Raw genomic sequence first — 27,389 nt, 5'->3', positions numbered from 1 at the left:
GTGCTGGGCAAGATCACCCTCATGTGTGTAGGACTTTCCCATCTCTAGATGCCTGATGCAAAGAATGAAACTGAATATTTTTTGCCTGTTTACCTCTGTACCATAAACATTGTTCTTTTATTTTTTAAAGTCCTGAACTTCTTTTCCTCTACTGTCTCTCAAACCAAATATTTATAGATTTCCACCCAGGGGCAACCTGGCTGTCAACATTTATAGAAACAGGTCTCTCTAAACATTAAAGTGAAACCCAAAGTATAACTTAAATCAACTTGTGGTCTTCTGGTAAACGTAAAACTTATTTCCGAAGGCCGGGCATGGTGGCTCACGCATGTAATCCCAGCATTTTGGAAGGTGGAGGCGGGCAGATCACCTGAGTTCAGGAGTTCGAGACCAGCCTGACCAACATGGAGAAACCCTGTCTCTACTAAAAATACAAAAAATTAGCCAGGCATGGTGGCACATGCCTGTAATCCCAGCTACTCGGGAGGCTGAGGCAGGAGAATCGCTTGAACCCGGGAGGTGGAGGTTGCAGTTAGCCGAGATTGCACTACTGCACCCCAGCCTGGGCAAAAGAGCAAGACTGTCTTTTAAAAAAAAAAAAAAAAAAAAAAGTAAATCCATTTGCTGTGGCTAAGCTCACTTGATTTTTTTTTTAATAAGCTAATGTCACAACTCACTCATGTCACATGACACAGGTAACTATTACCTACTTGCTACCACCTCTCTTTTATTTTTGGTAATGCAGTAGAAGAATGGTGTGAGTAAAGCAAACCTGTAGATAAACCCAATATCCTACTTTTATCTCTATAATTGCCCCTTCCAGCCCTTAAACCTTTTCCATAACAAACGCACAGGAAAATGAATGAACACACTTAAAGCTGTTCAGCATCTGAAATAGATGTTAATGAGTTTGAAAAAGAAAAAAAGGCCAAAGGAAATCATTCAAAGGGCAACAAATAAGTCCGTTCAAAATAAGTGGGAAATTATTTTTCCTTTTTCTATTCAAAATAACGTTATGTGGTATATGAAATTTGTGACAATGTTAAAAAAAAATATGACCAGGTGCAGTGGCTCACGCCTGTAATCCTAGCACTTTGGGAGGCCAAGGCAGGCAGATCACAAGGTCAGGAGTTCGAGACCAGCCTGGCCAATATGGTAAAACCCCACCTCTACTAAAAATACGAAAATCAGCTGGGCATGGTGGCGGGTACCTGTAGTCCCAGCTACTCGGGAGGCTGAAGCAGGAGAATCATTTGAACCTGGGAGGCGGAGGTTGCAGTGAGCCAAGATCGCACCACTGTACTCCAGCCTGGGCGACAGAGCAAAACTCCATCTCAAAAAAATAATAATAATAATAAACATTATGATGTTTTTACTGCTCTCTTCACTTGAAAAACCACTGATACTATTAAATGTGCACAGCATTAAACAGTGAATCACAAATACATAAGGGTCATTAGTTATCACTGCTTATATTTCCCCATATACCGAGGTCCTCTTGTGGCACTAGGGACACCAGGCTAGGCAAAGTGTAGGAACACCTCTTGAGATGTGTATTCTAGTAAAAGGGAAGAGAAGTTATGCAGGAGTATGTAAGCATTTAATTCTTTTTCTCAGTTCCACAGCTTAATCATAACTTTTCCTCATTATTAAATGAATTAAGCAATAAATTAGTTCTTTAGCAACAGAAAATAACGAAGCATAACCTCAATAATGTTTGGTAATGATACTGACAGTGCTAGTTATTGATAATGATTTTTGGACACACTTAGGTCTACAATAAATTGGTGTTCATTATTTTTGGTGCATTTCAAAGATTAGATGCTCCCTTTTTGGGGAGATAGCACTCAGCCATTTTAAGATAATAGTAATCTTTTTCTTTTCTTTTCTTTTCCTTTCTTTTCTTTTCTCTTTCCTTTTCCCTTCCCCTTCCCCTTCCCTTTCCCCTCCCCCTTCCCCTTCCCTTCTTTCCTTTTTTTCTTTTTTCTTTTCTTTTTCTTCTTGAGAAAGGGCCTCTGTTGCCCAGGCTGGAGTGTAGTGGCACAGTCATAGCTTACTGCATCCTCGAACTCCTAGGCTGAAGAGAACTTCCCACTTTGGCCTCCCAAAGTGCTGAGATTACAGGTGTGAGCTACCATGCCTGGCCAATAATAGTAATCTTACTGAAACTTTAGTTAAGGCCCAGAACCTGAAATAAACAATACTGATCATAAGATTGCTAAAATGTAAAAAATAAATTTATCACTACAGGGTGACAAGATATAACAAGCTAATGAAGGGGAATGAATGGCTCTGACTTGAGGAACTTTTAAAACGTTATTTCTTGACCAGATGAAAAACTTGAACCGCATACAGTCTAGCTATGAAATTCTGTCATACATTTGCCTTATTTAAAAAAGTTATAATGATAACTTATTTGTTTGTGTGTTTGTTTGTTGTTTGGTTTTTCTGAGACAGAGTTTTGCTCTTGTTGCCCAGGCTGGAGTACAATGGTGCGATCTCGGCTCACTGCGGCTTCCGTCTAAAAGGGAGATCACTTTCTTTGGCTTTTGAGTAATGGTTATTAACTAAAAGTAGCAGCAAGATCCAGTAAAAAGATTTAGGCCTTGATGTATCTTATAATTAACACTGAGCCTCAGTTACCTCATCTAGAAGTGTCAGGTTGGGGAAGGCTGGGGCTGGATTCCAGACTGTGCCCAGAGGATGCTGAGAAGTTCTGTGGAGGTGCCTTAGAAACCATGTGGCTGTGCTTGAGGGCTGAGGTGGCAGAGTTTAGGACCTGGCCTCACTGCAGCCAGCCTGAACAGTGCCACTTCCATCTGTTTTACATGAGTTTTTTTGTTTTGCTTTGTTTTTTTGAGACAGGGTCTTATTCTGTCAGCCAGTCTGGAATGCAGTGCTATGATCTCTGCTCACAGCAAATTCTGCCTCCTGGGTTCAAACAATCCTCCCACCTCAGCCTCCTGAGTAGCTGGGACTATAGGCACATGCCACCATGCCCAGCTAGTTTTTGTATTTTTTGTAAAGATAGGGTTTTGCCATGTTGCCTAGGTTGGCCTTAAAGTCCTGGCCTCAAGCAATCCACCTGCTTTGGCCTCCCAAAGTGTTGGAATTACAGGCGTGAGCCACTGTGCCCGACCTCCAGTGATATTTTATTTGAAGAAAGGATTTTGTGACTTTAAAATGTTTGCATATCCCTGGGCTAGACATCCTAAAGGGCATATTTGACCCCAAACTCTCAGGAGTCTGTGTTAGATAAATGGTATGACCCTTCCTGTGTCGTTTGCTGAAGAGTTCCAGGTGCCTGCTGGTTCTCTACCAGATTGTGAGGTTCTGTTTCTATGGATGATGGAAAAATGTATGTATTGAGTTAGATCATTCTTTCTGAAATGTTTAATTTTTTAAATTAATTCATTAGTGCAGGTGGGCTTTCTCTTTAAACTCTCTAATTTTAAGCTATATTTTAAAGGTATTATCTTAATTCTTTTAAATTCCAACTCACTTATGCACATTTGACCACATTCTTTTTATTGATCATTACAGCAAATCGCTTTCAAAAACCTGGTACAGAGAAATCGACAAAATGAGCAGCAAAACCAGGGCCCGCCGGCTCTGAACTCTACCATTCAGCTGCCATTCATAATCATCAATACAAGCAGAAAAACAGTCATAGATTGCAGCATCTCCAGTGACAAGTGAGTGGAGAACTAGGGATGGGTGCAGGACTGGCCTTCTGTTAACATTTTCATATCATTTGCAAACTCAAGAAGGATGCACTTTATTATCTGCACCCCTCCAAGGCTGGCTTCCTTGGGGCATATGAAACACCTCCTGAACCATGGGTGCAATCTTGCACTAGTGTGTGCTCCAACCCTCACCCTCTATGGTCCCCTGTCTTGTGCCAGGCACTGTGCTGTCTGTATTATATCTGTGTGGCGGTGTCTGGGCCCAACCTATGACATGCTGCATGTATGTGGTAAGTCTGAGCAAATAACTGTGATAAGTTAGCCCAGCACTGTGGGTCTGGGACAAGGTAGATTCATTGGTGATTCACTGTCACAGTTTATTATGGGAATACTGTAGGTCAACATGTGGCATTAAACCAATTATTTCTTTGTTTTGCTATATCATAGTTATGCATGCTTCTGTTTATTAATGAATGTATAAATAGACATGAAAATGCTGGCACATTCTTTGCTTTCTTTAAATTGTGTTTTTACATTTTAACGAAGATCAATGATAATATTCATCATGGCAAATAAGAAGTAGCACTTTTTAAAATATAGAATTAATTTGTGATGTATTTTACCATTCATGAAAAAGTTTCTCTCAGTGGTCTTCAGGCTGTGACCAGTACCATAAAAGAGTTAAGAGTATATATAGGGTGCAGAGTGAGACGGATGCATGTACCAGTTGTGGCTCCCCCACTTCGCTGCTGCAAAGCTCTGTTTTCTCAAGAACAAATAGGAATGATACTGGGGCCCCTATCACTTCCCAGCCTTGTTTTGAGGATTAAATAAGTTAATGTCTATGATGACTTGAGGTAAGCATTTTTTAAATGTTAGCTGCTGTTACAAAAGGTCAGCCTATAATTTATTGTTCAAATTGGGATTTATTAATGCAAAAGAAGACTCTAATAATTGCATCGGTACCACAGGCATACACCAGAACTGTCCCAGGGAGACCAGAACCTCCAGTCTCCTAGAGCCTTGATATTGCCCTTGGGCTTCACTGTCACTTGTTTTCCCACTCTTCTTCCTGGCGCTCTTACGCCCCCTGCCGGTCTCTGTTGTGTCCAGAGATTCCGGGCCACTTCAGTAAGAAGGCACACACACAAAAGAAGAGTCGGAGGGGCGCGGTGGTTCACGCCTGTAATCCCAGCACTCTGGGAGACCGAGGCTGGTGGATCACCTGAGGTCAGGAGTTCGAGACCAGCCTGGCCAACATAGTGAAACCCTGTCTCTACTAAAAATAGAAAAATTACCCAGGCTTGGTGGCACACGCCTGTAGTCCCAGCTACTAGGGAGGCCAAGGCAGGAGAAATGCTTGAACCTGGGAGGCAGGGGTTGCAGTGAGCCAAGACTGTGCCACTACACTCCAGCCTGGATGACAGAGCAAGACTCTGTCTCAAAAAGAAAAAGAAAGAAAAGCAGCAGGAATTTCAAAACTATTTGATAATTGAGACTATAGACACAAAAGGAAATAGTAGAGACTGTGTAGCTTATGAAGTAAACCAGACCAACATATTTTTTTAAGAGTGGATTCTTGGCCGGGTGCGGCAGCTCATGCCTGTAATCCCAGCACTTTGGGAGGCCAAGGCGGGTGGATCACCTGAGGTCAAGAGTTCGAGACCAGCCTGGCCAACATGGTGAAACCCTGTCTCTACTAAAAGTACAAAAATTAGCATGGTGGCTCACACCTGTAATCCCAGCTACTCGGGAGGCTGAGGTGGGAGAATCGCTTGAACCCAGGAGGCAGAGGTTGCAGGTGAGCCAAGATTGCACCACTGCACTCCAGCCTGGGCAACAAGAGCAAAACTCCGTCTCAAAAAGAAAAAAAAAAAAAAAAGAGTGGATTCTCACTGTTCTTGCTATTGCCCAGGCTGGAGTGCAGTGGCTTTGTACAGGCATGATCATAGCTCACTGCAGCCTCAAACTCCTGGGCTCAAGCGGTCCCCCTGCCTCAACCTTCCTTGTAGCTGGGACTGCAGGTGCACACCTCCTTGGCCATCTAAAGCTGATCCATTTTTTAATCTTCTTAAGTTTCTTTTTTTTTTTTGAGATGGAGTCTTGCTCTGTCTCCCAGGCTGGAGTGCAGTGGTGCAATCTTGGCTCATTGTAGGCTCCACCCTCTGGGTTCACACGATTCTCCTGCCTCAGCCTCCCGAGTAGCTGGGACTAGAGGGGCTCGCCACCATGCCCGGCTAATTTTTTGTATTTTTAGTAGAGACAGGGTTTCACTGTGTTAGCCAGGATGGTCTCGATCTCCTGACCTCGTGATCTGCCCGCCTCAGTCTCCCAAAGTGCTGGGATTACAGGCATGAACCACTATGCCAGCCTCTTCTTAAGTTTCTTAACCTCTCTGAGATTGTGTTCCTTTCTCCACAAAAATAAGAATTATAGAATTTACCTTGCCAGTTTCAAAAAGTTATGGATAAATTAATATAGAACCCAGCCCAGTGGTCAGTAAGTGGTAGATATCTGAATTATTTTCCACACACTTGCAAATTCTTTATAAATATATGTCAGAGAGGACCATTAACAGTCTCAGAAAACTGAGAATTCAGGCCGGGCATGGTGGCTTACGCCTGTAATCCCAGCACTTTGGGAGGCCAAGGTGGGTGGATCACAAAGTCAGGAGTTCAAGACCAGCCTGACCAACATGGTGAAACCCCATTTCTACTAAAAATACAAAAATTAGCCAGGCGTGGTGGCACGCGCCTGTAATCCCAGCTACTCAGGAGGCTGAGGTAGGAGAATCGCTTGAACCCAGGAGGCAAAGGTTGCACTGAGCCAAAATTGTGCCACTGTACTCCAGCCTGGGCGACAGAGCAAGACTCCGTCTCAAAAAAAAAAGAAAAGAAAAAAAGAAAACCGAGAATTCTAGAAAATGGTTAGCATCTTTTCAGATAAAAAACACAAAACTTAGCATTCTAGTTACTCTCTCTAGTTAGTCTCTTGTTTTGTATGGAGAATTATAAAACTATCTTCTTAGGTTACTCTCTTAAGTCTAAAAAGAATGACAGGAAAATCTGGGAATCATTGGCCTAGGGGAATTATGGACACTGTTCCCCCAGGCTGGAATCTGGTGAGGCTTCCATCTCTTGGGTGGTCCCTGACTCATGCCCTTCCTTTGAGTGGAGGGAAGGAGACTCTGAGTAGCTTGTACAAGCTTGTTATCCAACATAGGTCCAAAAACCCTATCTTTCAGTTACTTTGGTGATGCAACCTTTCCCCATAATTAGCCGGGAGGCTTTCCACAATGAGGATTACATTTACAAAGCGATCTGCTTTTAACAGATGCCTGAAATCATCCCTGTGGCAGGTACCCACTTCAGATTTTTTTAAAAAGTTGTTATTGTACTTTAATCAAATTCATATAGATTACTTAAATTGGTATTTTGCTTCAAATTATAATTTTTGCTCCTAAGATAATCTGTTGTTCAAATTATCTTAAATAGGGTATAAAATTTTACCCTCATATGATTTTAATAGAATTTCATGACCAGGTGAAACCTACCATTGTCCCCAAACCTTGTCCCTGCAGCCCATGACGAAGGTGTTCCAGGCCTAGCCTAGGAGTCGGAAGGACTGTGTCTTCCTTCTTTTGCCTCTTGATTGAAGTGTGTTGGGCTGCTGGGAAGCTGCCTGGGAAGCTGGGCATCCAGTTTGGGTGCTTTTCAAGCATATTTGGAAATGTGCTTGTATTACATGTGACACTTTTTCTTAAAACATTTTACTACTTAGTGTCTCAGGACAGGATTTGGGGTTGTTTTCATTTATTGAAAGTCTTCTATTTATTGCTTATCTAAAGTAGGCCATAGCTAACAGTTGACTCATGAAAATGAAGTAAGCATTCAAAATGTTTTTTTCCTCAAAGCTAACAGCTCAACTCAGAATAGGGATATTGTAATATTAAAGTAGAAAGGCTTTTCTTTTGTGGCAAAGCTATAGGCAACTTTGAAAAGTACTGGATTTAGAACAAAATTTCTATCCTCTGTTTGCAACAGTGTTAGGGCTAAAGTTTGTGGATTTCTATCATCTGTCAGAGGAATTTTGTTTTAATTGGGAAAGTGTTTTATTTGAGATGTCATTCCCCTGACAGAGCAGAATGACTCATGGCTCTCTAAATGGTAGCCATTTCTAGCACTATAGCTGGATTTAGTCCCCCATTCTGTTACTTAAAGTACAGAATACAAAACTATTCAGACCTCTCCAGCACCACCAAAAACCCTTTACTTTGTTTCCTGATGCAGGTTTGAGTATCTTTTCAATTTTGACAACACCTTTGAGATCCATGATGACATAGAAGTACTAAAGCGGATGGGAATGTCATTTGGCCTGGAGTCAGGCAAATGCTCTCTGGAGGATCTAAAACTTGCGAAATCCCTGGTGCCAAAGGCTTTAGAAGGTTATATCACAGGTATGTTAACTGATGCTTTCATGTGTTGTCCCTGACTAAATGTTGAATCCAAACTTGTTAAAACCTTTCTTATAGAAAATTGCAAAATTTTAGAACATCTGCGCTTGTGTCGACAGACTGAAACCTTTAACACTTTAGGACCATTTTTTCAAAAATTAGATTATGTAATAGTATATAATGTTATGAAACAATCTATTTAAGCTAGGTACTGGGAATTACTAGATCTCTCTGAAGAGTCAAATGTAGTGCTGAGTGAGCCAATTTAGATGTAATAGTATATAATGTAGATGTAATTCATACATTCTTACTCCTGTGTAAAATTCCATTATATGAATACATCACAGCTTTTCTGTTTATTTTTCTGAAAATAAACCTTTAGTTTGTTTCCGATTCCTTGATGTTCAAATACAGTGCAGCTTTGAACATTCCTATACATGTATCCTAGTGACCACATGCAAACGTACAGATTGAACTTGTTAGGTCAGAGTTGGGTACATCTTCAGCTTTACTAGATGATACCAAAAATTTTCAATTTGATTTTACCAAATTACACTTTCCCCAGCAGAGTAGAAGTGTTCTATTTTCCCAATCAGGTGGGCCTGAAATTATATCATTGTAACTTTTCTAAATTGAGATTGAATTCGCATGCCATAAAATACACCATTTAAAAATGTCAGTTCAGTGGTGTTTTGGTATACCCACAAGGTTGCTAATCATCACCACTATCTAATTCCAGAATATTGTAATTTAAAAACCCAAAAAGAAACCCAAACCATTAACAGTCTTTCTCTATTCCCCCATTCTCCCTCAGCCACTGGCAACCACTAATCTACTTTGTGTCACTATGAATTTGCCTATTCTAGACAGAGGCTTTGTGTGAACGGAACCCTACAGCATGGGGTATTTTGTGGATGGCTTCTTTCACGTAGTGTAATGTTTCGGGTTCGTTCATGTTGTAGCACCATCAGTACTTCATTCCTCTTTATTGCCAAATACTATTCCATTGTATGGATGGACCACGTTTTGTTTATCCATTCATCAGTTGGTAGACATTTGGACTGTTTCCACTTTTTGGCTATTTCGAATGATGCTGCTGTTAACGTTTTTATAAAAGTTTATGTGTAAACATATGTTTTTAGCTCTAAAAACATACACCTAAGAGTAAAATTGCTGGGTCATATGGTAACTCTGTGTTTAACATTTTAAGGAAATACCAAACTGTTTTCCAAAGCTCCTGTACCACCATTTACAGTCCAACCAGCAATGGATGAGGGTTCCAATTTCTCCACATCCTTATTTACTTGTTTAGAGATGGAGTCTCACTCTGTCGCCCAAGCTGGAGTGCAGTGGCGCAGTTTGGCTCACTGCAACCTCCACCTCCCAGGTTCAGGTGATTCTCCTGCCTCAGCCTCCTGAGTACCTGGGATTACAGGTACCTTGCCACCACACCTGGTTAGTTTTGGTATTTTTAGCAGAGACAGGGTTTCACCATGTTGGCCAGGCTGATCTGGAACTCCTGGCCTGAATTCGCCTGACTCAGCCTCCCAAAGTGTTGGGATTATACATGTGAGCCACCGTGCCTGGCCTCCACATCCTTTTCTACACTTGTCATTATACATCTTTTGAATTATAGCCATCCTCACAGAAGTGAAGTGGTATCGCTGTGATTTTTGTGGGGGGCAAGGAAGGGCAGTGGTGGAGGGGAGAGAGTCTTGCTCTCCAGGCTGGAGTACCGTGGCACAATCTCTGCTCACTGCAGCCTCAAACTCCAAGGCTCAAACGATCCACCCACCTCAGCTTCCTGAGTAGCTGGGACCACAGATGTGTGCCACCATGCCTGGTTAAATCTTTTTTTTTTTTTTTTTGGTATGTTTGATAGAGATGGGGCTTTGCCATGTTGTCTAGGCTGGTCTCAAACTTCTGAGCTCAAGCGATCCACCTGCCTTGGCTCCCACTGTAATTTTGATTTGCATTTCCCTAATGACTTATGATGTTGAGCGTCTTTTCATGTGTTTATTGACTATTTGTATATGAACAGAAATATGTCTGTTCACATCCCTTGCCCATTTGGGTTTTTTTTGTTTTTTTTTTTGAGACAGAGTCTTGCTCTGTTACCCAGGCTGGAGTGCAATGGCACAGTCTCGGCTTACTGCAACCTCCACCTCCCGGGTTCAGGTGATTCTCCTGTCTCAGCCTCCCAAGTAGCTGGAATTACAGGCGCCCGCCACCACGCCTGGCTAATTTTTGTATTTTTAGTAGAGATGGGATTTCATCGTGTTGGCCAGGCTGGTCGCAAACTCCTGACCTCAGGTGATCCACCCATCTCGGCCTCCCACAGTGCATCCTTTACCCATTTTTAAATAAAGTTACTTGTCTTTTTATTGAGTTGTAAAATTATACTGAGTATACTTGAAAATAGAAGCACTATGTTTTACGTGTCTTATAATTAAGATTTTTTTTACTAATTTAGAAATCTTCCTGATTTTCCTAATTCCTGAAAATATTACATATTTCGCAGATATAATTTGACTATATAGGTTAGGTGCAGTGGCTCACACCTGTAATCCCAACACTTTGGGAGGCCAAGGCAGGCATATCACTTGAGGTCAGGAGTGCGAGACCAGACTGGCCAACATGGCGAAAGCCCATCTCTACTAAAAATGCAAAAATTAGCCAGGCATGGTGACACATGCCTGTAATTCCAGCTCTTTGAGAGGCTGGGGCAGGGAAATCACTTGAACCTGGGAGGCGGAGATTGCAGTGAACAGAGATCGCACCACTGCATTCCAGCCTGGGCAACAGAGTGAGACGCTGCCTTTTAAAAAAAAAAAAAAAAAATTGAATATGTAAGCAGTGATTTTGCCTTTGCTTTCTTTTGTTTCTTTCATTTGTAAGTATAACCATCTAGAATTTCACATCGCTTTTTAAAGGCATTTTAATGCTAGTTCTAAGATACATTAAATCCCATGTAAGCAAAAAGGTAGCTTTAATTTTGTTTTACTCTATGATTTGGCCCTTTGCTCACAACAGAAGAGTTTCTTGGCTGAGATCCGGTTTCTGTTTTAGTTCTTCGGTTGGCACCATTCATCCCCTGCAAGGGCCCCCCGCCTCTCCTTGCCCCTCGGCCCACCTGTTCTGTCTCCCCACCCAGCTCTCTCCCCACGCTCTCCAGCCTGGGTCCTGCTGTGTCATTGAAAGGCCAGCAGAATCTGAATAAAGGGCTTACTCAATAAATCACCAGCACTTTATTTTAGCTTACTCCCAGTGAAAAGGCTCAGGGCGATTAGGCAGGCTCTGTGGTTTTGATCTCTTCGTGACCTCATTTGCAGACTGGGATACAGACTTTCTGGTTAGTTCAAAGGAAGAAACATGTGCCTCTCATGTGTAAAGGGGCAGAATGGCCTGGGTGGGAGTGTGAGAACCATTGTGTGGATCCTGTGATAATAGGAAAGAAATGTAGGCTTTTCCAATCCATTGTAAAAAGAGAATGTAATGTGTTATGCTCACAAACAAGTAAATAGCTGTGTTCTGACAGAAGGTTTCTATAGTTCTATATACTAATTAATATTCAGCACAGGATTCTGGCATTAATGTTATTTTCTTGTACAGACTTATTGTTATTTAATGTATTTAAAGTCTGCTATTCTTCTTAGGCTTGAAGTCTTTTTTTTCCACAGCTGTCTCAAAGAAAAAGGTTCATAAGACGGTTTTAAAATTAGCATAGTCATTTAGTTTACTTTTTTCCTACATGGGAATGGCCTCTTGTTTGGATACCAGAGTTTCCAATCTAAATCATGTAGTTTCATTTTTTTGTACAGTAATTGCAAAAAGATTTTGATTAAATTAAATCATAGCTCATTTTGGCAGATTACATTTTCTGAGTATGTGTTTGGGCTTATATAATTTCTTTTTAGGAATTATTTTTAATGTATCTACCACTTATTTTGTAAAGAAGTGGCAGCTGACAAAACTATACTCATTCATTCAGTAACTTTTTTGGGGTTTTTTTTGTTTTTCTTTTGAGATAGAGTCTTGCTCTGTCACCCAGGCTAGAGTGCAGTGGCATGATCTAGGCTTACTGCAACCTCCACCTCCTGGGTTCAAGTGATTCTTCTGCCCCAGCCTCTCGTAGCTGGGATTACATGCGTGTATCACCATGCCTGACTAATTTTTGTATTTTTAATAGAGATGGGGCTTTGCTATGTTTGCCAGGCTGGTCTTGAACTCCTGAGCTCAAGCAATCTGCCCACCTTGGCCTCCCAAAGTGCTGGGATTACAGGCATGAGCCACTGCGCCTGGCCACATTTAGATCTTACATGTTCCAGTTACTGCCTTCTTTGAGCTAACACTGTAGATGGGAAGATTAGAAGTATTAAACCAGTAAAATTACAATAAGAATTGATCAGTGTTGTCATAGGAGAAATGTGGTATATGTATAGAAAAGAAGATGGCAAGGAGATACCAAAAAATTTTTTTTTATTTTTTTTTTATTTTTTTGAGATGGCGTTTCACTCTGGTTGCCCAGGCTGGAGTGCAATGGTGCAATCTCAGCTCACTGCAACCTCCATCTCCTGGGTTCAAGCGAATCTCCTGCCTCAGCCCCCCGAGTAGCTAGGATTACAGGCATGCGCCACAACGCCCAGCTCATTCTGTATTTTTAGTGGAGGTGGGTTCTCCACGTTGGACAGACTGGTCTTGAACTCCCAACCTCAGGTGATCCGCCCGCCTTGGCCTCCCAAAATGCTGGGATTACAGGCATGAGCCACTGTGCCCAGCCCAAAATATTTTCTGTAGACTAAAACAGTAATGTCTGTCTCCACCTCATTAAAAACATGACTGCATATGAGTTTAAAAATAAGAGCTAGTTTGAATTAGAAAGCAAAGGATACCAGGAAAAATCTTGTCAGGAAAAAGAATAGGTATTTGATGAGTAGCAGCATTGAGTTCACCAGCAGCAGGCACCTGAAAAGACATTGCGGCAGGGGTTTTGGCCAAAACAGATCTGTCTGCCCTCTAAGCAGGGTGGCCTTCTTACCTCATGTATTTCTGATTTGATTTTCTCTTTTCCCACTTCTGGCTTTGGCTGTCAACACCACAGTCCAGGTCTTTTGTGGTGAGGGCAGCCCAGGCATTGAGGATGGTACACTGGGCTGCATCCCATGGGCTGTGCTCTGGAGGGCTTATCTAAGAAAAAAGAGTAAGAAAGCGCCTGTGAGTGTTTTCATTTGAATACCTTCTCTCCATAAGCTGCCTTCCCGTATTTTTTTTTTCCTGCTCTTGTGTTCTAGAGTTTCTTTTTCTTCCAAGAAGATGAAGAAACCTGGGTTCTTCTCACAGCAAGAGAATTGTCTCGCTGTCATGAAGAATAAGCTTAGCTCTTGCTCTTCTGTGCTTTCTTCAGACTGTAACAACAGCAGCCACAAAACTTGCAGGACCGACATTTTTTGTTCTCATTTTTTCCTTTAGATATCTCCACAGGACCTTCTTGGTTAAATCAGGGACTACTTCTGAACTCTACCCAATCAGTTTCAAATTTAGACCTGAACACTGGTGCCACCTTACCCCAGTCAAGGTACGTATTTTTTTCAGGGTTAGAAAGGCAAACCCCAGAGCCCTGACTGTCTGTGTAGGGGTGAGCCGGGGTCATGTTACTGCCAGCACAGGTCCTGCTGAGCAGGTTTGTGGCAGATCTCACCAATGGCACCTCCTTCCTATGTTTTTATTCCTATATTTTACAAAACTGTTTATACCACATTAATGAGCCTGTGTGTTTTTAATTGTTTGCTAGTGTAAACCAAGGGTTATGCTTGGATGCAGAAGTGGCCTTAGCAACTGGGCAGTTCCTGGCCCCAAACAGTCACCAGTCCAGCAGTGCGGCCTCTCACTGCTCCGAGTCCCGAGGCGAGACCCCCTGTTCGTTCAATGATGAAGATGAGGAAGATGATGAGGAGGATTCCTCCTCCCCAGAATAAAGACAAGAGAAAGCCTACGTTTCAATATGTGATGCTCATGTGTGTTTGTAGTGTGAGCTCTTGTTTTTGAAATGATTGCTTCAGTCTTTGCCTTTGTTTGCACTGTGTGTTCAGTGAAAACTAGAGAAACACAATAAGCAAATCACATGAAGGCTGAGATGATTGAGATGAAAGTTAACATAGTGTGAATGAAAGTCTGGCCAACAGAGCAGTAGATGATATAACAAACAAAGCATGCTTTCTGAGGAGCTAGTGAGGATAATTCCTGAAGAGTTGGCAGTGTGAGTGTGCTCATTTATCTTCTGTGAGGTGGGATTTTTGTGTTCCTCACACCCATGTAATTATTCTTAGAATTGAGATTGCTACACGGAGCAGTCCTTGACGATCATGTTTCTGACGTTTCTCTTCCCTGCCTGGACTGCCTTTGACAAGGCGGAAATGAACATGAAAAGTCCTCAGGAGAGGGGAGCTGTGTAGTGAGGGATACCGAGGGCAGTCCTGTGGCCGAGGGGCACAGATTGAACTGCTGAACTAGTTGGAGGTCTAGTTAAGGTGCTTTATGCATCAGCTGCCTTAGACAGCTTCTAGAAAGGAGCAAGCGCTACTTCTTAAGTACTTAAGTGACATTTAGATAATTTATAGTAAAACTGAAATTATTATTAGCCAATGCATTGATGCATAGAATTTACTAGGGCTACTTCTGGAAGCCAAAATAGAATAGCATTTCCATGTGCATTAAATACTTTGCCAGCACTGCCTTTTGCCAGCATCCTAAATCTGGAGTTTTATAAAGAGGAAAAATGTATCTTTAGGTTAATCAAAGCTATGCATTTCATATAGCTTTTTCATTTAAAACAAGACAAATTCCTATGACCAAATTGCTTGCCTACAGTTCCCTGCAGCAATTGTATGCTCTCACCCAGTGTGCAATTTGTGAAGATAAACCAAATGTCATTAATTTTGTCTTAAAGAAAAGTCTATTTCAAGAATATGAACAGCAATGTTTCCTTCTACATGTCACCTTTTTTCACATTTTCATTAGTCAGAATGACCTTATTGAACCTACTCCTGGGGTCAGTTGCATTTCAAACTAATCCAATATTTAGTGTTTCACAGAAACACTGGAAAACTGAACACTCCTACTGCCTGGATATATGGTAGTGCAGTTATGTTGTTTATGGCTCAAGATGTCATTAGAAATACTGCAGTGGTGTATTCACAACTGCTTCTTCTCTGAATGAAAGAGTGTAGGGACATCTGCCACCATGGCCAGACCCTGAATTTCACATTAAGGCCTTGGAAAGGAGCAAATAATAATGGGAAAATTAACTCCAAAACTTTGACCTGAATCATGTGGATTTATCCCAAGATGATGCTAGATGCACCAAGCATGGCCCAAATTGGTTCTTTTTTAAATCCCTTGGAGGAAGTGCAGGCTTCTTCCTGTGGTGCCTCTTTCTAGCCCCACCACCATGTTGACAGTGAGCCTGGTGAGGAGGAGAAAGCTTTGGCTAGCTAAACATGTTTAATAAGGCCATAAAAACTGAGAAAGAAAAACATTCAACTTTAGCTGGAGCTCCTTTGATACAAAAGTCTCATTCTGTCAGAAATAAGCCATAGTACAGACTCAGAGATAGAGGCAGTTTCTAGAGAACTTGGTCTTATCGTGGGTTCTGAAGCATACCTCTCAGACTAGTCAGGAACACCGGGGAGGTGACAGCAGGTCCCCAGGGACCTGCAGGGGACATTTCAACTGCATGGATCGGGATTTCCCTCCAAACCAACTGTCCTTTAAGGGGCAGCCTCCTCTTTTACTAACTTCACCCTTTCTCATCTCTGGGACCCAGCAGGGACCTGGAGAGGCCAACGGCCACAGCTACCTTTGTAGTCTTCAAAATATTGAACTGCAGGTCCCAAGATGCATTTCAGAATTTAAGACAGGTACACTAATGATAATCATTCCTTCACCAAATAGCAACATTCTTGCCAGAGTTCTTGGGAACCTGTTTTCTTCTCTACTCTCCATCTCTGCTACTCTCATGCTTTAAATTGATAAAATATGGGCTTAAAAAAAGAAAGCCGCCAAAGACTCTTATCCTTATTGGTGCCCCACCATTAGCCACCCCAGCCATAGGTGTGTGCTGTTGGTGGGAAACGGTCTCTTCCTCAGCGTTGTGTTTGGGTTACTGTTGAGGCTGGCTGACAGAGTGACATCATGGTCACCAGTATATGTCACTGGAGTAAAATCTTGCCTTTAGAAACTGGGTTGAGCTGTTTAGAAAGGCCAATTCTCTTCTGTATTCCCCCTCAACATTTATCTGGGTCCAAAGCTCAGCACTGAGTCACAATTTCACACAAAATTAAAGTGAAGCAGTGTTAGGAAACTGGGGGCTAGGTGCAGCGCCTCTCGCCTATCATCGTAGCACTTTGGGAGGCCGAGGCAGGCACATTGCTTGAGCTCAGGAGTTCAAGACCAGCCTGGGCAACATGACAAAACCCTGCCTCTACAAAAATATAAAAATTAGCCTTGTGTGGTGGGGCATGCCTGTTGTCCCAGCTACTCAAGAGGCTGAGATGGGAGGATTGCTTGAGCCCAGGAGGCGGAGGTTGTAGAGAGCCAAGATCACACCACTGCACTCCAGCCTGGGTGACAGAGCAAGACCCTGTCTCAAAAAAAAAAAAAAAAAAAAAAGGTGGGGGCTGCAGGGAGGGAAGTTGTGGTTCCAATGCCCAGGCTGCTTTGTTATAGTGGCATGCCGGGTTACTTGCCATACACAGATCACCCCTCCCCGGGGTGCTGGCACACACTGATTGTGGGGAGTTCAAGAGGCCTTCTCCCCTTGAGGGCGAGTGTGGCTGTCCCCCTTTCAAGCGTGTGGCATCACTCACTGAGGAAGTGCTGGCTCTATTTAGGACATGCACAGTGGCACTAGGACCTGCGCGTCTGGCTCTCACTGGGAAGGCTGGTGCCGCCTAGGCACACAGCAGCGCTTATGGGCCCCAGGTGCCTACCACACTGCCTTCCTCTTCCCCGCTGTCAGTCTGTCTCCTCCACGTGCTCGTTTCCTGTGGTGAGAGCAGTTGTGGTGTTTGTATACCTTGTGCCTTATGATCAAGGTGGGCCTTGGAGGAAGGCGGGAAAGCAGGGGCCAACATGGCGGTCCTCCACCCCTCAGCCACACCCACCGCCCGAGAAACTACAGACGATGGCCACAGGTTTGGCGTCCTTCAATTTATTTCTTTAAAGAAGTGATGGGAAGAAAAAGCTATGTGGTTTCTGCCATTTTAGCAGGATAAAGAGGATAAGTCCTGCCATTAGCAAATTTTAGTTATAACAGTACTCTGCCATATTCGAAAAATAATGCCAGGGTCAGACCTTGAAAACAAAGTAGCTCCTGTCAGATAATTCAAATGGAAATATTTCTTTTTTTTTTTTTTGAGACGGAGTCTCGCTCTGTCGCCCAGGCTGGAGTGCAGTGGCGATCTCGGCTCACTGCAAGCTCCGCCTCCCGGGTTCACACCATTCTCCTGCCTCAGCCTCCCGAGTAGCTGGGACTACGGGTGCCCGCCACCACGCCTGGCTAATTTTTTGTATTTTTAGTAGAGATGGCGTTTCACCGTGTTAGCCAGGATGGTCTCCATCGCCTGACCTTGTGATCCGCCCGCCTCAGCCTCCCAAAGTGCTGGGATTACAGGCGTGAACCACCACGCCCAGCCTCAAATGGAAATATTTCACAGAGGAGTGGCTCAGTTTAGCCCTGCAAGACATCTGTAACTGCTAAACCACAACTCTTTATGGCTATTTGGGTCATAGAGACAGCAGAGTTGCTCCAAGTATAGATGTGACTTAGGCTCCCTCTAGCACAGTGTGTGTGTGGGAGGGAGTGTGGATTAGCAGAGGATGAGAACTACCTCAGCGATTCCTGCCATAACCACACCGAGAGAGGGGGGCGCTGGGGGAAAAGCCTATTTAGCCTTTTTTTGGGGGGAGGGGGGACCGGAGTCTCGCTCTGTCGCCAGGCTGGAGTGCAGTGGCGCGATCTCGGCTCACTGCAATCTCTGCCTCCCAGGTTCAAGCGATTCTCCTGCCTCAGCCTCCGGACTAGCTGGGATTATAGGCGCATGTCGCCATGCCTGGCTAATTTTTTGTATTTTTAGTAGAGTCGGGGTTTCACCGTGTTGCCCAGGTTGGTGTCAAACTCCTGACCTCAGGTGATCCGCCCGCCTCAGCCTGCCGAAGTGCTGGGATTACAGTTGTGAGCCACTGCGCCTGGCTCTATTTAGCTTGTAAAAAATTATTTCATTTCAAGGGCGCTTTAATACTATCAAGCTCCCTCCCCTAACAAAATGGGCTGTCCCTGCCCAACAAGTCTGTGAAGTAGACCTTAAAACTGTGCTGCCTTAGTGGTAAGTAAGGGGTGAGGGTTGGACAGTGAATCTTAATATTTCATCCTTCATTTAGTAAGCATTTGAGTACCTACTGTGCGCAGGCATTGGGGCGGAACAGCCAGAGCCCTGCCGTTGTTGGGTTCTCCTCCTACTGGGGAAACGTGATCACAGATGGAACACGTGCAGATTGATGAGTGCTGTGGAAAAAACAGCAGCGTAGTGGGACCGTTTGGGAAAGGCTACTTTGGCTGGGGGTGGCCGGGGAGGCCCCTCTGGGAAAGAGACAGTTTTACTGAGTCAGACAGTGGAAAGACAGATGTCTCTATACTTTCTTAACAAGCCACTCTGTCCCATAACATGCACTTGGAATCTCTCCTAAGTTCCAGAGGCCCCACTGTTCCAGTTTCAAGCCTTCAGGTTGGAGTCTGTTCAGGAACTTTTAAGACTTCAAAGCAAAGTTAGCTACCAGCAGTTTCTGTAAACCAAGAGAAGATTCTAACAAAGGTTCACTACTTTCCAACTGAATCTATGCAGTAGAAAAATCATTAGAAAATACAAAAATTAGGCTGGCGTGGTGGCACACGCCTGTAGTCCCAGCTACTAGGGAGGCTGAGGCAGGAGAATCACTTGAACCCAGGAGGCGGAGGTTGCAGTGAGCCAAGATCTGCCACTGCACTCCAGCCTGGGTGACAGAGCAGGACTCTGTCTCAAAAAAGAAAAAAAGAAAAATGATTAGAAATTGAGAACTATTTTCCGTGTTTCTAAGTTGTTGGCTATATCAAAGAGATCATCTCTATTCTGCATATGGGCTGGCTTTGGTGAAGCTGATGACTGGATTTCTAAGAACCGTTTTCCCAAGTGGGTTCCCATATTCATGCACCCAAAGCAATGGTCCCAAGCACTGATGAAAACTAATATGCATTTCCCAAAGACCCACACTATTTATCAGGAGCTTGCACCATGCCATTTGAATGACCCTCAGCAATGTGCCTCCCTGCCCTCAAATTCCCAGTTGATAACAGTGTTTGGTTAAACTTCCACTCAAGCCAAACATGGTTACTAAGAAGAGAAAAGCCTGCTGTTTGCATATTTTTTTCCCCTCGAGATGGAGTCTTGCTCTGTTGCCCCAGCTGGAGTGCAGTGGCACGATCTCAGCCACTGCAACCTCTGCCTCCAGGGTTCAAGCTATTCTCCTGCCTCAGCCTTCCAAGTAGTTGGGATTACAGACATGTGCCACCATGCCCGGCTAATTTTGTATTTTTAGTAGAGACGGGGTTTTACCATGTTGTATTTTTAGTAGAGACGGGGTTTTACCATGTTGTGATCCGCCCACCTTGGCCTCCCAAAGCGCTGGGATTACAGGCTTAAGCCACCGCGCCCGGCCTAAGATTTTACAATAAAAAAAAATTCAAGCTCAATACCCACATAAATTATAACATTTCTCAGGAAATAGTCCCTTAACCAAAATGTATCTGAGAAGTTATGCTTAGATAATCGCTGGGATCCGATTTTTCCACGTCTCACTCCACAGTATGCTAAAGAAGAAAAAGTGAGTGGGCACAACAACACTTAGACCGTCTGGCTAAGCCCTGGGAGTCCCCAACAGGTCCAGAAATTTCTCTGACACCCATTCACAAGGGTGCTGAGATAGGAGAAAGTACTAATTTATAACGTGTATTCTGTGCAGCTGTTCTCAGACAAGGCCGGATCTTGTCATCTTACCTTTTGCTTTACAAAAAAGGCCTGTTGAAGCCAATGCTGTCTTGCCCCTTGCTATTTCAGCAGACTTTGGTCTTCCCTGCTTCTAGCTGCATCGGAGGCCATACTAGCTGACGCTCAGGGTCAGGCCTCGCCCCTTCGCCGCAGGTCTCAGGATAGGGGAGAGCAGAGATGGGAAGCAAGCGAGAGCTTGACTTGCTTCCCCTCCCTCAGCCTGTCTGTGGCAGAGCCTGCACCAAAACCCAGAGCCGCTTCCCTCCGTGAGGGCCACGCTGTCACCACAGTCCTGCCAGACAGGTTTTGGATTAGCATCAGTCCTGTGTCACCAAGTGCCAAACAGCTGAGGGGCAGAAGCGGGACTCCTCTCCTGAGCCCCAGCATGAGGCCGTGGTGTCAGGTTTAGGCCTCTCTCAAGTCAGAAAACCCCGGGGCTGAGACCTCCACAGACAAGGACTCCCCACGCTGGCCATTGGCAGGGACCCAAGGAGTTCAGTGACCAACTGGTCCTTCCACACACCAGCTGCTGCTGCCCATGACTTGTCGAATCATAACAGGGAAGCTTCCCCAGATCACGTTTGGATTTAAAAACTCATCCCTTGTCATGCCTCACTGCATGCCATTTGTCACCATACTTCATCATGGCCAAGCTTCATGTCACACGGCCTGGTGATTGTGCTTGTTCACACTGGGGCCAGGGTTTTCATACTAAAATGTCACTGACGACGGGGCTACTTTTCTTCTGAATAGCTCCTCTGGGCTTGTTGCAGTTCTATTTTTGCCAGCAGTACCGTGACAGGGTCAACCTCTCTGTCCTGAAAAATGGAACCCCCCTACTAAGCATACGCACTGGCTGCCCAAGCGGCTGCACTCCGGGGATCACGTTTCAATACTGAGTTCCTTCATGCACTTGGTTCACCGCCATCATCCTTGAGTTTTGGACGAAAGAGGTGGGTATGTCGGGCGCGGTGGCTCACGCCTGTAATCCCAGCACTTTGGGAGGCCGAGGCGGGAGGATCACCTGAGGTTGGGAGTTCAAGATCAGCCTGACCAACATGGAGAAACCCTGTCTCTACTAAAAATATAAAATTAGCCAGGTGCGGTGGCGCATGCCTGAAATCCCAGCTACTCGGGAGGCTGAGGCAGGAGAATCGCTTGAACCCCGGAAGCAGAGGTTGCAGTGAGGCGAGATCGTGCCATTGCACTCTAGCCTGGGCAACAAGAGCGAAACTCCATCTCAAAAGAAAAAGAAAAAAAAGCGGTGGGTAAAGGGCCGTGAGAGCCCAAATCACTAGGTTGTTCACCTTTTCATCTGAAGATGCTTTCCTCTGACTATGTGCTATTGGGTTTTATTTCCAGAAAATATAGTTCTCCTTTTTTCTGCATGAAGGATACATCATGGTGCCACATGCTTTAAGCAATTTAAACAAGAGATAAGAGGAAAATGCAACCACCACATCTGACTTGCCCAACGTAGACTTTTCTCTATTAGATGGAAGTACACAACCTAATATGATATATTATTTTGTAGTATCTCAGACTTTGTAAATAAATACCATTATTTTTATATGGAAATTTTATAGAAGAGCTATTTCTGTATACGTAATTATTCCTGGATTTTCTGAAATTGCTTCTGGTAGATAACAGACAAGTCCTAAGCAGTGTTCCACTAAGGGTGGTTCCAGGCCTGCCTGCCGTGGAGTTGTCTGGGGGAGTTTTACAGTTTTGTGATCCTAGGATGTGTCCCACACGCTCAGTCAGAAGCACTGGAGGTGGGGCCTGGGAAGCTGTATTTGTAATGAACTCTGATGTTTTTTATCCATTAAAGTGTATCTTTGTCCATCCTATAAGATTAAAAGAAAGAAAAAGCATCTCAAATGAGTGTAAGTTGTTCTTGAGAAAAAAAAGTATCAGACGTTTATGATTTGAATGAAATGTATTATAGAAAAAAATAAACACTTTAAAATAATGTTAGTCTCATTACTAGTGGGTCAGAAAGTTTTTAGTTTAAAAAGAAGGTGTTAGGCCAAAGGCAGTGGCTCACGCCTAAAACCCCAGCACTTTGGGAGGCCAAGGTGGGCGTATCATTTGAGGTCAGGAGTTCGAGACCAGCCTGGCCAACATGGTGAGACCCCATCTCTACCAAAAATACAAAAATCACCTGGGTGTGGTGGCATATGCCTGTAATCCCATCTGCTCGGGGCAGGAGAATCACTTGAATCCGGGAGGCGGAAGTTGCAGTGAGCCAATATGACACCACTGCACTCCAGCCTGGGCAACAGAGTGAGACTCCATCTCAAAAAAAAAAAAGGCTTTTTTTTGTTTTTTGTTTTTGTGATGGAGTCTCTGTTGCCCAGGCTAGAGTGCAGTGGTGCGATCTCGGCTCACTGCAACCCCCACTTCCTGGATTCAAGGTATTCCCCTGCCTCAGCTTCTTGAGTACCTGGGATTATAGGCACATGCCACCACACCCGGCTAGTTTTTGTATTTTTAATAGAGATGGTGTTTCACTATGTTGACCAGGATGGTCTCCAACTCCTCACCTCAAGTGATCCTCCCACCTCAGCCTCCCAAAGTGCTAGAATTAAAATAAAAAAGAACAATAGGCTAGGTGCGGTGACTCACGCTTGTAATCCCAGCACTTTGGGAGGCCGAGGTGGGCGGATCACTTGAGGCTAGGAGTTTGAGACCAGCTTGGCCAACATGGTGAAACCCCGTCTCTACTAAAAATACAAAAAATTAGCCAGGTGTGGTGGTGCATGCCTGTAATCCCAGCTACTCAGGAGGCTGAGGCAGGAGAATTACTTGAACTCAGGAGGCAGAGGCTGCAAGGAGCAGAGATTGCACCATTGCACTGCAGCCTGGGCAACAAAAGCAAAACTCTTTCTCAAAAAAAAAAAAAAGAAAAAAGAAAAGAAAAATGAACAATAAAATACTGGTGGGCTGTTTGGGTGAGGGTAGTGGGTACTCTGGGGCTCTGCCAGAAAGTCAGGACTGAGACCCTCTTTCAACATCTGAGTTCCTCTTCATGAATTGCCCTCAGAAGGGTGGCCAGGGCCAGGCGCTGTGGCTCACAGCTGTAATTCCAACACTTTGGGAGACCGAGGCAGGCGGAGCACAAGGTGAGGAGATGGAGACCATCCTGGCTAACATGGTGAAACCCCGTCTCTACTAAAAATACAAAAAATTTAGCCAGGCGTGGTGGCAGGCACCTGTAGTCCCAGCTACTCGGGAGGCTGAGGCAGGAGAATGGTGTGAACCCGGGAGACGGAAATTGCACCACTGCACTCCAGCCTGGATGACAGAACGAGACTCCATCTCAAAAAGAAAAAAAAAAAATACAAAAATTAGCCAGGCATGGTGGTGGGCGCCTGTGGTCCCAGCTACTCGGGAGGCTGAGGCAGGAGAATGGCGTGAACCCAGGAGGCGGAGCTTGCTGTGAGCCAAGATCGTGCCACTGCACTCCAGCCTGGGCGACAGAGCAAGATTCCATCTAAAAAAAAAAAAAAGAAGGGTGGCCAGGTGCTATGGCTCACCCGTGTAATCTTAGCACTTTTGGGAGACTAGGCCCAGAAATGCTTCCCTACAATTCGTGGGGAAGATGCTTTCTTATCGTCTCTTACACCAAACCAGCATCAGAGAGAACAGCGACAGCAGTCAATACAAAATGCCAAGTCCCCAGGCCTCTGGAACATAGCACTCCCTCAGCACCTGATAACGCAGTCTCTACCTGTCTCAGGCAGAGGCCGGAACTCTAGATAACCTATCTCCTATGTTCCAACAAGTTGAGCATGTGGACAGTCAGAAGGCACAGAAGGGCATGGAGCAATTCAGGGACCAGCAGAAAGACCCAGGTCTTGAAAAGGAGATGGCTAAGTAAGCACTCGATGACATGTTGGAAGGAATGCATCTTCCCATAAAGACTCGCCCTGGAGTTTCACAGACCAAGTAAGGGTGGTGGTGGGGGGGAAGTGGTGAGCCTGTGCTCAGGCCCTTACCCTGGGAGTCTCCTGGAGTGGTGAGCTGAGCTGGTGGTGTGCCTTCTCCGTTCCTCCCAGCCTAGAGGAGCCACTTGCAAGTGCCGTTTGATGAAGGTGTCCAAGGACACCTTGGTTACAGTGGCGTAGCCACGGGATCACTTGGGCTTAAGAGGGTGCTTTCATTCTTGTGGCCACATGGGGGATGGCACAGCGACTGAATACACCGCTGACCAGGGGCGGTATCTGCGAGCCCACAGAGTTGGCTATGAAGAGACAAACTGTTTTCAAAAATATTTGAAGAGATTTATTCCGAGCCAAATATGAGTGACGATGGCCCCTGATACAGCCCTCAGGAGGCCCAAGAACACGTATCCAAGGTGGTCAGGGTGCAGCTTGGTTTTATACATTTTAGGGAGACATGAGACTTCACTCAAGTATGTTTAAAAAATACATTGGTTCGGTCCAGAAAGGTGGGACAACTCAAAGGTGGGGGCGCTTCCAGCTTATAGGTAGATTTAAAATTTTTCTGGTTGACAATTGGTTGAGTTTATCTGAAAACCTGGAATCAATAGAAAGGAAATGTCTGTGTTAAGATAAGGGATTATGGAGACCAAATGTCGCAGGCTTCAGAGAATAGATGGTAAATGATTCTTATCAGTAAGGTCTGCGTTGATGTTAATACCAGCGGGTATAATGAGGCACTTCCCGTTCATGGCGGGAACCAGTCTCTGAGGTTACATTTTAAGAGCGCCCTGGCCAAGGAGAGAGTCCATTCAGATGGTTGCGGCGTAGGACTTAGAATTGTATTTTTGGTTGACAGAGTTGTTTAATTCCATGCTCAGCTTCTTGAGCCTCGGAGAGAAGACAGCTTCAACGCAGAGCCTTCTCCAGAAGACAGAACCCGACTGACAGCTTGCTTTCTTCTGTTCCTACTCCCAGAGCTATGGCTGTGTTTTCTCCATTCCTTTTTTTTTTTTTTTTTTTTAAGGCAGAGTCTTGCTCTATCGCACAAGCAGGAGTGTAATGGCGCAATCTTGGCTCACTACAACCTCCACCATGCCCGGATAATATTTTCTATTTTTAGTAGAGACGGGTTTTCACCATGTTGGCCAGGCTGGTCTCAAACTCCTGACCTCAAGTGATCCACTCGTCTCAGCCTCTCAAAGTGCTGGGATTACAGGCGTGAGCCACCGCGCACAACCTCCATTCCTTCTCCTAGGGGAGCTGCTTCTGTAGTTCTGTGCGTCTTCTCAGAGCACTGGCTCTTCTCACTGAAGCTTGCACCTGAAGACACCGCCAGCTTTCCCAGTTTCTTGCCAGATGAAGGCTCCATCTGCCGGTCTTACTGTGGACAGCTGCCAAATGCCCAGGGGCTCCCTGATCACTGCCAGCTCAGCCTCCTCTGAGAGGCCTTTCCAGCCTCTTGCTGAAACTTGCTTTCAGGAGAGCATCTCAGTAGAAAATGCACAGTGGTGAAGGAAGTCCTGCAGTCGGGGAGGGTGGGGGGGCACAGCCAATCCGGTTAATGCAGAGCAGCATTTGTCTATCCACTTTCTCACTTTCATGCAAATTGCTTCAGGACATTTTTGCCATTTCCTTCTTGCGTCATCTCCCGCCTTGGCTAAGGGGCCTAAAGTACTGTGACACATTTTACTAAGGTCAGGAGATTTGTTTTCCTCGTTCATGCCCTACCTACCACTTGATCACGGCTCTCAAAAGCCGAAACTCAATCATGAGAAGTTTGTGCACTGAAGTCCAAAAATGACAATCCCGAAAAGGTCCCATCTCCACAGGAAGGACTTTGTGGTTCTGCTAATACATAGATTTGCTTTCAAACCTCTAGCAAAGGTTCTCCTCAATCTGAATACAACAAAAAGTACTTTTACAGGATGATTTTTTTCCTTGCAGAGACAAGGTCTTGCTTTGTCACTCAGGCTAGAATGCAGTGACACCATCGCAGCTCACTGTAACCTCGAATTCCTGCACTCAAGTGGTCCCCCCACCTCAGTCTCCTCAGTGGCTGTGGACTACAGGTGTGCACCACCACACCCGGCTTGTTTTTTATTTTTGGTAGATACAGGGTCTCACTATGTTGCCCATGCTGGCCTCAAGAGATCCTCCTGCTTCAGCCTCCCAGAGTGCTGGAATTATAGGCACAATGTATTTTTAAAACTTTAAAACATCTACAGGATTTATTTTTTAAAATTTAAAACATCTAGGTTTTGTTTGCTTTTTTTTTTTTTGAGACAGAGTCTGGCTCTGTCGCCAGGCTGGAGCGCAGTGGCAAGATCCCGGCTCACTGCAACCCCCACCTCCCAGGTTCAAGAGATTCTCCTGCCTCAGCCTGCTGAGAAGCTGAGACTACAGGCACCCGCCACCACACCCAGCTAATTTTTGTATTTTTAGTAGAGACGGGGTTCCACCATGTTGGCCTGGATGGTCTCAATCTCTTGATTTTGTAATCCACCCGCCTCAGCCTCCCAAAGTGCTGGGATTATAGGCGTGAGCCACCGCGCCAGGCTTACTGCAGCCTCCGCCTCCCGGGTTCAAACAATTCTCCTGCCTCAGCCTCCCAAGTAGCTAGGACTACCAGCATGTGCCACCACACCTGGCTAATTTTTGTATTTTTAGTAGAGACAGAGTTTTGCCACGCTAATCAGGCTGGTCTCGAGCTCTTGACCTCAAGTGATCCGCCCACCTCGGCCTCCCAAAGTGCTGGGATTACAGGAGTGAGCCACCACGCCTGGTCATGTCTGCTTTTTGTGACAGGTCACTAGAGTAGCGACAAAGCCATTTTGACAACAGAACAGTGCGGGCTTTTCTGCATGAAAGACTCTGGCCAATCTTACAATCAGCTAAAAAACACTTTCCTCAAGTATTACCAAAATTCAGTTTATAAGTCATGACTAAGAGTGGAAGATGGGGCTGGGCATGATGGCATGTGCCTGTAATCCCAGCTACTCGGGAGGCTGAGGCAAGAGAACAGCTTGAACCTGGGAGGTGGAGACTGCAGTGAGCGCCGATGTCCCAGTGCACTCCCGCATGGGCAAAAGAGGGAGACTTCATCTCAAAAAAAAAAAAAAAGGAAAAGAATAAAAAGAAGTGGAAGAAGGACACAAGAATGACATACTTTTATTTCAACAAATGCTTTTGGAAATGATTTTTAAGAACAAAAACTAGAGACCTCCTG

The 27,389-nt window shown here is 44.7% G+C and overlaps 1 protein-coding gene across 6 annotated transcripts in view; it reads left to right on the top strand.

Annotated features, from left to right (window-relative positions):
• TFDP2 (transcription factor Dp-2 (E2F dimerization partner 2)) overlaps nucleotides 1-22,188 on the top strand; it is a 243,274-nt gene extending 221,086 nt beyond the window's left edge. For 5 of the 6 annotated variants that reach the window (XM_012002657.1, XM_012002659.1, XM_012002661.1 and 2 more), the window contains 4 exons: nucleotides 3,544-3,695; nucleotides 7,976-8,142; nucleotides 13,609-13,714; nucleotides 13,931-22,188. In XM_012002657.1, the coding sequence (XP_011858047.1) occupies nucleotides 3,544-3,695; nucleotides 7,976-8,142; nucleotides 13,609-13,714; nucleotides 13,931-14,114 (609 nt within the window). In that variant the 3' untranslated portion in view covers nucleotides 14,115-22,188. The remainder of the gene's footprint in view (nucleotides 1-3,543; nucleotides 3,696-7,975; nucleotides 8,143-13,608; nucleotides 13,715-13,930) is intronic. The other variant, XM_012002656.1, reaches the window with a different exon arrangement.
• The last annotated feature ends 5,201 nt before the right edge of the window (nucleotides 22,189-27,389 follow it).

Source organism: Mandrillus leucophaeus, unplaced genomic scaffold (assembly GCF_000951045.1).
Source record: "Mandrillus leucophaeus isolate KB7577 unplaced genomic scaffold, Mleu.le_1.0 Scaffold693, whole genome shotgun sequence".
Classification (NCBI taxonomy): domain Eukaryota; kingdom Metazoa; phylum Chordata; class Mammalia; order Primates; family Cercopithecidae; genus Mandrillus; species Mandrillus leucophaeus.
This window is presented reverse-complemented; position numbering and strand designations above follow the sequence as displayed.